The following is a 10,836-nucleotide window of genomic DNA, read 5'->3' on the forward strand; positions in this document are numbered from 1 at the left end:
TGTGTGTGTGTGTGTGTGTGTGTGTGTGTGTGTGTGTGTGTGTGTGTGTGTGTGTATATATATCATTTTTTTTCCACTTCATTGTTTTGTTTGTGTTCCCGTGTATGAGTTTCCCCCCTTCGTTCCACAATTCTTCACTCTTACTAGTGTGCCTTTTTCACCAAATTGCCATTTCTGATGTCAGCTGCCGACATTTTTGAAGTTTCCATGTGCATCTCAGTGTGATGCTGTCAGGTCTGCTGGGAACTCCGCGATCAAATTCATGATCAACAGGAAATACCGATAGCATATGATGCTACAACAGTCCTCTTGACTGTCCCCAACGTGCCTGAAGTACTTTCAGTGGACCTTCCATGGACGTTAAGATGCATGTGCATTTTTAGCCTCTTGGGTTTCTCAGTAAGTGAATCCTGTGGCACAGTTGAAGACCAACGTGGAAGAGGAGAGGACACCCGTGTCATATTTTGGCAAGTGGTTGGCGTTGGCTCCCAGTTTTTTTCCCCAATCGTGGTCAAAGTGATATTTGTTACTTGCTTGCCATCCATGTTTGAGATTTCATTGCTTTGGAAATAATCATCAGCTTTAGCCATCCAGCTGCTGAGGGACTCGTTTTGAACTCATGCAGGGAGCTCAATGCAAGTCATTTAATTAGCATAAAAAGTACTGGGGAGGTCTTTTTTTTTGTTTGTTTGTTGAGGGGGGGGGGGGTCCACAGCTGCTCCTTTTGCATGCTGCATTTCAGACCGTGAAACAACCTTTTATAGTTCATAATGAAACAATATGCAGGGATTGTGGGCTTTTGAGTTCCCATGCCGTGGCCGTGACCCCTTTCTTATTGGCTGGCCTGTTTTGAGTGTGCGCAGAGGCTGCCGTGTTTGTCCAGCTAACCGCATTTGAGCTCACGGAGTCAGCGCTCGGAAATGAAAGGGCTTTTGCCGGCTTTGTCACAGGCATGGCTGAGACGCCTGTGGTGCTACCTGTTTACAATAATGCGGTGATACTGTAAATCCTCCCTCCCGCATTTGTTTGTCTCCTCTGTTTATGTCTGTATTCCTGCATCCCTTCGCCACAAGTCTTTTCCTGAGCCGGTATGGGAAAATGGAATCACGGCATTATAAATAAATCAAAAGGTAACCGTTTTGAGGTTCTCCCTGTGAGCTCAATAAGTTATACACAGGCTGCCTTGTACATGACCGCGCGGTATTCAGGAAACTGAGTGTGTGGAAAGCCAAAATTCATCTTTGCCCTGAATAGGAGCGAATTGAACAGTGTAGGCATGTGGCGAACTTCGTATGAACTGTCAAGCCTCGAGGAAACTCGACACGAGCCGCTACAGCAACTGAGCCTTTCTGCATTCACGGACAGAGAAATCCATCTGTTTCTGTCATTAACTGCAATGTTACAGAAATGTCTGCTTTCAGCATGGCTCCGTTCCACAATCACTTTCCTTCGTCCAAAGTTTGACCTCTGACTACCATTTCCCCCGCGCCCGCCGCCCCTCCATTGCAGAATCGACTCTTGCTAATAGTGTTCGAGGGAGGGAGCGCCCACATACTTGACGAGACCAACCCGGCCGCGATACTATGCATTATTTGACATATCGTAGCGAGACGTACAAACGTGGGCCACTGCATCCGGGGGCACATCTGCCTGTTTTTGTCAAAGCCTACTTTGAATAGGTAGGCTGTTGTGGTGGCTTCTGTGGCGCTACACTTGTTTGGTGTCGGTGGCACTCGTGTCATTGCGCCTAACTTCAATTGGGTGTTCGCAAGGTTTGTGATGTTTGTGGAGTCTGGAGAACTTCTCACGTGCACTTTGCTCGATTTGCGTTGTTAAATCTGTCGATTGTAAAAATAAACACATTGCTTCCCACAAAATGTGCAATATAGGACACATCTCGGTAATGGCAGGGCCATTGTATGAGTGGACATGTAACCTGTTGCCAGTGAAGTGTCTTTTCCCTGTCACTTCCAGATTATTGGTCGCTGGCAGACACATGAGCATCTACATGTTTTCCTCATCCCTGCAATTCGTACATTGATTCATTAAATGCAAATCTCATTTAGTTGAGTAACATGGATCTGTGTGTATTGGCAGTCACCTTAGTGAGTGCGCTTGTACGTGTGCATGCTTGATTCTGACAGAGACAAATGTTTTTTGCAATGCTTTAGTTCTTACAAAATATTTGACGCTACTAACCTCTGGAGAGCAAGCGCAGGGCAGCGCCACTCTTGTCATACAGACACCACAAAATCTTGTATTCACACACTCACGTGTGCGCAAACCCACAAACAGAGAGTGATACCTCAATTAAATAACGAAATTGGTTCCGTGACCCCGTTTGTAACGTGACATGTTTGTAAATCGAGGTAAATGTTCTCATTGAAATGTATGGAATTGGAATCAATCGGTTCCAGACTCCATGTTGTTTTTGTGATAATTGATGTGCCTTTGAAAATAAATACACATATGATAAAAATAAGTGCAAATACTATGAAAAAATAACACACGAAACAAACAAGTCTTTATTGTTCTTTAACTTGAAGTGAGGAGGGGAGGACAACTCCTCCTCCAGTGAAAAAGAGTCTCCTTCCAAAATATCATAACAGTCTCATTCAGATACTTATGTTGGTTCTTTTTTAGAGGGAAGGTGGGACGCAAAATACGGGGAATCTTGTCTTTTTTGCCACGTTCATGATCGTCCAGCCCCTATCCCACTGAGCTGCATTTGCGAATGTTTGCGAAGGTAGCGAAGGTTGCGTTCTCCTGAGGGTTTGTTCAAAGTCGTAAATGTTCCCAAATTAGTCACCAAACGTTTGCCAGATGTTTGTCAATATTTGAAGTGTTTTTTTTTTCTTGTCACAAGGAAATTTCCCTTGCGACAGGAAAAGTACGGGCGAACATCTGGCAAACGTTAGGTGACTCATTTGCAAGCTTTTGCGACCTTGTACAAACCCTGATGTGATCGAGCATTTTACTTTACGAGTTAACACAAAAAAACTAACAAAAAAACAAACAAACTGCACAACTATCACAATGGATTATGCACAGAGCCATTTGATGTTTAAATAGCACCAGAAGCACATCCGCTTGTGGATGCTGAGATGGTTCACATAACGAAAGACGTATGCAAGTCGAGGCAGATTTTCGACATACATTTCGTGCGTAATTTCAGAAGTTGGTTAAAAATCCTCATTCATAAGTTGAGGTTTCACTGTACCTCCTCCCACATGAAAAAACACCCATGTCCGGTTCATTGAAAACTTTGCAAAGGTATGAATGTGAGCGTGAATGCTTGCCTGTCTCTTGATGTTTGGCCTGTGATTTGCGACGAAGCCCAAAATAGGAGAAGCACAGACCAAAGTGGAAGGATAGCTGTCGCCATGAACATAGTACTTGACTGACAGTTTGACCGGAACATGGCTCCTCCAGTCCATTTGTTGTCACACACGCAGCAGTTCACCGAGGTCCACGACATCAACATAAAAATAGTTCTGCATTTGACACGCTTTTATTAATTTGCCTCCATTAATCTTGCAGCAAGGCTGAAGCCATCTGAATGACCCCCGGGGAATGAGGCTCACCGAGGGTCACTGAGGCCCATTGGACCCTTTTTATACCCCACCTGCTTAGTCGTATATACACACACACACACACACACACACACACACACACACACACACACACACACACACGCTCATAAGGTTGAAGGCAAACGCGTTGCTTTTTTTAATGCAATACGTTTGCATGTCCTACTTGTAGATTAAATAAATTCCCGGTGAATAAAAGCAAAATGGGGCTTTCTTTATCTGTCAAGGGACTCGATTCACAGCTAAGAGCCTAAATAGTCCCTTGAAAGCAAACCAAAGGTGACCTCAAACGGCTGCACAGTGGCCTCGTGGTTAGCGCATCTGTCTCACTGTTCCGAGGTTCTGAGTTCGAAGCTACTTTAACATTGTTTTTTCCAAAAGGACGATGTTCAAGTTCAAATCAACTTTATTGTCAAATATGCTGTACGTGCAACATACAGCACAGATGAAATTTCTTTCCTCTCAACCACGGGAGAGAGATGTTGCTGCAGAAAGATTGGATGTGGTGACCCCTTCCTGATTTCAGGGTCTTTTTCTTTTTGCATATGAATCACACAAGTGATTTGAATCATCAAGCCAATTTTAATATCTCACAGATAGCAATAACACCCTTTGTATATACAAACTGCACTTTCTGAAATTGTTTTAGAGGGGGAAAATATCTGCTTAGGTGTGGAAAAGAATAGTTGTATTCCTAACCCTTAAGAAATTTGGAATGGACTGTGATTAATCGCAATTTTTGGAAAAAATTTGTTCAGTTTCCCAGGTCACACACAAGCATGATTACTGGCAGGTTTGTTGAATCAAGAAATCACTTACATTTTATGCGTGGTCGAAAAAGAACTTGAAATGACATCCCAGGATCTGCAGTCTCCTGCCCTCAGGAAAGGTCGGTGGCCATCATTCTGAATTGCCATTCATGGGAGAGTTCCAAGGCGAAAACCATTGCTGACAAAAAAAAAAAAAAGAACAAAAATGCTCGTCTTACATCTGCCAAGAAACATCTTGATGACCCACAAGACATTTGGAAGAAAAAAAAAGGTGTGAACTAGCAGGACAGAAGTTTAATTGTGGTCATTCAGTTGCTAACGTTCAGCTCTTCACATACTAGGTTTTAATTTTCGACTACAGTTACCGGTACTCTGCAGTGACGCTTTAGGTGAGGCAGTGGGGGCAGCAAATGCTCCTGGAGTGCTTCAACACAATACTTTTGCTCACGAATGAAAGTCCCCATGAAATATTGTCATTCCAGAAAGAGATTTGCAGGTTGGATTTCAAAGATGTCTTGTTTGACATCAGTCCTCGAGCTTTTTTGACCCGCTTTGTTACATGAAGTGACATGAAACAGATACACGGCTTGTTGATGGTCCTCATGTTCACATTTCCTGTTTTTAATTAGGGTAGCAAGAGGCACAGTTTACATGTCTGTTTATGAATTTGATGTTTTGGTCTTCAGCGAGCAAAATGTGCTGTTTCTATGTTTTTGATTCACGAGTAGAGAAATGCTGTGTTGGTGTTCAAATGGGCTTTCAAAAAGGAGTAAGTCATATTTGGGTCCACTTCATAGCTTTTGCCAATCGAACCCGTCTAAATTCTGCTGAATCCAAACTGTACGTCCTTGTGGAAACGGATCTGAAGACACTTGAATTGAGCTGCAGCGGCACATTTGTTTGTGACTCCGCCTCTGCTGACAGACAAAGCGGTGCTGTTCATTCTTAGGACCACCTGTGTGCACCGCTCTGTTTGGGTGGTCACCGCAGTCCGGGAATATCCTCATGGCAAGGCGGAACTCACCCTAAGTCTCTGTCTAGTCTGTGGTGAATGAGGCATTCTAATTGGCTAGTCAACAGGTGCTGAGCCAGACTCGGCACTGGCCAGCGGAGACGCTTTGGTATGACGGCAGAACAAGGGGAGGCTTCGGCGGCAGGGCAGTTAGCATTAGCCAAACCCCAGCAAGCTTTGTGGGACTCGGCACATGCGGTGCCGTATTTGCAGTTCTGCAAACAGTGAACACCTAGCGCCCTTGCCCTCCCTTACCTTCTCTATGTCCCTCGTGTGGGGACTTTGTGTGTATCTAATCCTACTTAACTTTTTTCATCGACTGTAACTAATCTTTTAAGGCTGGTATGAGGCAACCAGGTGACACACAGACACAACAGTAGAATCTAGTACAGTGCTATGTGGTCACCTCAGCTAACGGCGTTTTCATCTGTCCCTTTCAGGAGGGACCCATATGATTACCCGAGCCACTCCAGATCTGCACACAGAGAGCCCGTTCACTACCAAGATCGCTACCGTGACAAAAGTTTGTCCGTCCATCAGCCGGCGTCCTCCAACCAACGTCACTACACATCATCTCCCCATGCCGGACATCAGTACCGTGCGGTCACGGGTCAGGACGCTCTTCCGTCCCCCGCTACCGGCCGCAAAGAACGCCACTACTATGAGGCTGTAGGAAACGGGGGGGATGGCTACCGGCAGGGCAGCCCAGGTCGTTACGCCAGCCCGGACCGCTATGGCTACCCCGAAGACAGGCAGCCTGATCCAAGACGGAAGAACCCTATGATAGGTGCTGTTTAAATGAAAGTGTGTGTGTTTTGTTTTGTTTTTTTCAGTCTGTGAATTATTACCTGGAGATTATTTTTGAAACCAAACAGACTGCGCTGTACACTTACAAGCATGTGGTTGTATTTAAAATCTTGTAAAATTGTAAAATCTCGGGTATTTAAATGAATGACGTATAGAGCAATCTTTGTGCTGCATTTTTGCATCGAATCAAATTTTTTTTTTTTTTTGTTCCCGACAAACTGGGCTTCACTGGGCAGGAGGAAGAGCACGAGCACACCTCGACTCGGTGGAGTCGCAGGATGTCAGAATCACAATACAGGAAAAGGAAATGATGTCTTCTGCATGTATTGCAAATGAAATTTTGAGGTGTTTCCGATGAAATGTAAAACGGTTGCTCAAGTGTCGACTGTAAATAACTTTATCCGCTGTGCCTCCGTCAGTTAATTTAACACGTTAATTTTTATACAAACATTTTGCATTAATAAATGTGGAAATTCATTTGCTGCAGTTCATTTATTCCCACCCATGCATATTTCACATATTCATTTTAACTACTACAACATCATTAGTCGTCACTTTATAATATTCAGCCTAATTTCCCTGCACATCATTGGCCATAAATGAGCTCTGTGAGATGACTGATAGAAGTAGCCAGTGTTCTGATAAGGACCAAATCATCGGCGGCAATTAGATCTCCTCCAGGATGATGATTATGGCCCAATTTGCTCCCCCAACTAAAGATGGCACTGATTGGCAAAATTAGTCCTGAAAGGGGGATAATTACTGGAGAGAGAGAGAGAGAGACAGAGAGAGACAGAGAGAGACTTTTTTTTTTTTTTTTAAATCAGTCCTTAATTAGCGTCAAAGCCAACGGAGGGCAGGCCTATGCTCGTTCGACGCTTCTGTCTGCACCTCTTAAACCAGCATCAGCAGCATATAGACAATCAAACAATCACCTTATTCCAATTTATTTTCACAAAATCAACTCGTGCCATGGCTTCTGTCGGGTAGTATAATTGCACTCGGGGACGTGTTGTGTAAACCAGGTGAAATAGCGCCCAACTCCGGAAAGCTTGAACTGTTCAGCATGAAGTGCCGTATTTGGTTGTCTTCAACCCAAGTTGTGGCAAGCAGCAGATTTGGTCATCAGCGTGCGGAAAATCTGATCATTTACGATTAGTAAGACCGAAACTAGTACATAAACAAACCGTTCAAAATCTGTACTTAAATTAGAAAGTCTTTTTCACGTATTCATCCATAGCTATCAGACCCCTTCATCTGGATTACATGTATTGTATTACTAGTAGTCATAATTTATGTGAATAAAGCTCCAATTGTGTAAGGAAGGTCTAAATGTTTTGAAAGAGGTTAAAGGTTTCATAACATGACTGTCCACATGTTGTGACGAATTTGTTGCGCCTTTGACGACCCCTGAACAATTACCGGTAGTCAAGCCTAAAAACATCAGAAGGCTCCCGGAGAGGAGCATCATGTTTAAGCGTTGTTATTAATCGCTCTCTTTTTCGGGTCTTCATCTTCAACACTGAGAGACAAATGTTTTGGATTAAATTGTAACATTGCATTCAGAGAAGAATGAAGCAGTGGCTCCGCCTTTCATTGTGAAGCCACACGCAATCACAAACGACAGGGATCTCTTTCCAGATGCTCATAGCCCAAAAACACTTGCAATATAAAATCTTCCATCCATCCATTTTCGAATCCACTCATCCTCCCGAGGTTGCCAGCCAATCACAGAATATAAAATCTTGTATTGTAGAAAATCAAGGCGGCACAGTAGACAACTGGTTAGCACGCCGGCCTCATCGTGCAGAGGTCATGGGTTTGATTCCGTGCTCTGGCCTTCTTGTGTGAAGATTGCATGTTTTCTCCCGTGCCTGCGTGGGTTTTCTCCGGGCAGTTCTGTTTCCTCCCACATTCCAAAAACATGCATGGTAGGTTAATGGAACAATCGAAATTGTCCCTAGGTGTGACTGTGAGCCCGGTTGGTTGTTCGTCTCTCATTGTTCATCGTTTGTGCCTTGCAATTGGCTGGTAACCAGTTCAGGGTGTCCCCCGCCTACTGCCCGAAGACAGCCAGTAAAGGCTCCAGCACGCCTGTGACCCTCCTGAGGATATGCGGGTTAGAAAATGAATGGATGGATGTCAGTGCCTCTGACAGTCTTTGGACCAATAGGAACGGACTTGCTGGCCCTGAATGACTACCGCTGTGGATATCATACTGTATAGCAGTGGTATCCAAACTATAGTCCCGGCGACCATTGGCAGCCCCTGTCTGTTATTTTTCAGCATTTTCTAAAGTTAACAATTGACCATGGCACATGTTGGGCTTGTTTTGCATGCAGCACCCTTGCATCTACTATTACTCCTACTACTACTACTACTGCTAATAACAACAAAAACAAGAACAGCAATGATAATCCGAATAATATATTTGGAGAGCTTTTCTAGATTTGCAGGAACACAAAGAAACTACAGCTAAAATATAAACACAATTTCCAATCACGCCGCCCTGATGAGGAAAGAAAATACGCTTGGAGTGGCACATTGAGCTCAAATGGTGATGGTTTACTCCACTTTCTGTTCTCTGTCAAGGGTCATAGTACAGATCATGCTTGTTTTGGTTTTCTGAATGTTGAGGTGTGATTCTTCTGAAGCTCACTATCGTGCAACCAAGATATAATTGCATTGCATATCTTTACCTACCCTGGCATTCAAAATTAAAGTTGAAAAATGTCAAAGTGGCCCTTGCGTCTTGCAATTTTTCCGTATAAGCCCAATGGGGAAAAAAACGGTTTGAACACCACTGGCGTAATTGGATGCTACTCCAACACTTTTCAGAAAAAAAAAAGATATAGTACTTTAAAGTGTTTGTATGGGGCTTTACAACAAAACAATATTTCTAAGCTGAGGGCTACGACATTTTCTTTGCAAAGTGTCTGTGCGGTCATTCAATATAAGTGTTTTCTTCCTGCTTCACTAGTCACATGATGCAAATAACTAAGATTCTTTTTCTTACCTCTCATCATTTAGTGTGCATGCTCATCATGTGAAGATGTTTTCGGAGATTGCCTGATGTTTGAGTCCAACTTTTTTTTTAAAATCACCGTTTGTGAGCACGATTATACAAAAGAATTTCTCTCTGAAACTTTGTGGAAGGGCAAGCTACGATGTTCAATGGTGCACATCCGAGGTTTGTTTTTCACTCCTTTATTTTTCCTTTAACTTTTGCTTGATGAGCGTTGCATGAAGGTTCATGAAAGAATTCAGACAGAATGGAAATTGTCATTGGAGTCTGAATATTTGTGCTTCCTCAGGAAAGGGAAAGAGGAAGAAGATGAAGCCGTTCCCCTGGTCGGTTTGCTCTGAGTTGCGGGCCAATTCTGTCCGACACCTTACCTTGTTAGCATGTGTCAATCAAATGGCATGCTCCAGGGAGGGCAGAGTGGAGGTCTGAACCACTTATCTCTCCCTCACACAGTTCCCAAAACGTCAGGGAGGAGTGGGGAGGAGGGTGTCTGTGGAGTGCGCCTTGCGACGACTCCCCCTCAAAATCCACAACGAAGTTCCAGGTGAGCAATCACAGTGACCTCGACCTCCTCGCTATCACCCTCGTTCATCTTCTTCATTAAAGGCGCATTCCCCAGTGTTGGCCCGCCATCCCTGCGTCCTTCAGCCGCTGCCACTGATTTCAATTCAGCCCTTGTTAAAAACGTCACTCCTTTAATTATAGCATTCGTTAAAAAGCCCCCTCCTTCCCACCTTCAGGTTCGCATGAGGCCAAGGGGAATATCCGGCGTCGGATGTGCTTTTTCAAGGGCCCCAATATGCAGATTGGCGCTGTTATGGCTGATGACGCGCGCCAGCTCGCCTGCCCTCCACCCACCTCATCCACTCTCATGTCTGCGGTGGGCATCACTCAACTTGGAGGGTGCTCCTTCAGCCACCGTGTTTGTTTGATATTGTTCACCAGCTGTGAAATTGGATTTCCACACTTGGCCTGATATTAGAAATTATTTCATATCCTGTGCAATATTCTTGCTTGGTTTCTCACCTTGCGCTTTGTTTAAAGGATCCATTTTTACATCTTCCTGGGGAGTTTTTCTCTTGATTTTGTAGATTTGCCCCGAAAGCAATGTTGCCGGCTGGCTCGGGGTCGCCCACACATCAGCTTTTACGCCAACTGTCACCATGGAAACGCGGGCCACCTCTTCTGCTCAGCAACCCTTTTTTGAGCTGATGACATCGTCGCGGCAACACAAAGGTTGATTTGTGCATTGTGCGAAGAAGAATTGCTTGCTGGCAGGGTGCGTTTATTTGCGAAACCCGTCCTGATTGTCCATTGTCGACATTTGGCATCCTTTCGCGAGCGCACATTAGCAGTACAGTCAGCATGTGAGCCTGTGGTGTCACTCAGAGGTTAGAATCGGATTGTCTTCTCACCAGGAGGGGACTGTGGCATTGTTTAATCCCATCAGGTATTTTTGTAGCCTTGTCTCCCTCTTTGAGGAATCCACATTTCTGTGTCTCGTCTTTGAACCTCTCAGCTTTCTTTTCATGTCGACCATGAGAAATGTGCGGTGTCCGTCTCACTTAACCTTGTGCCCCTTTCACCGAGCTGTGATGTGGCCTGGGAACAGGCTGATGTCCTTGACCCCCC

The 10,836-nt window shown here is 44.4% G+C and overlaps 1 protein-coding gene across 2 annotated transcripts in view; it reads left to right on the top strand.

The window, feature by feature from the left end:
• Positions 1-6,656, top strand: part of pard3ba (par-3 family cell polarity regulator beta a) — a 147,955-nt gene extending 141,299 nt beyond the window's left edge. For both annotated transcript variants that reach the window (XM_019878478.1, XM_019878479.1), the window contains exon 24: positions 5,813-6,656. In XM_019878478.1, the coding sequence (XP_019734037.1) occupies positions 5,813-6,170 (358 nt within the window). In that variant the 3' untranslated portion in view covers positions 6,171-6,656. The remainder of the gene's footprint in view (positions 1-5,812) is intronic.
• Positions 6,657-10,836: the final 4,180 nt, after the last annotated feature.

Source organism: Hippocampus comes, unplaced genomic scaffold, assembly GCF_001891065.2.
Source record: "Hippocampus comes isolate QL1 unplaced genomic scaffold, H_comes_QL1_v1.1 scaffold345, whole genome shotgun sequence".
NCBI classification, from domain to species: Eukaryota; Metazoa; Chordata; class Actinopteri; order Syngnathiformes; family Syngnathidae; genus Hippocampus; species Hippocampus comes.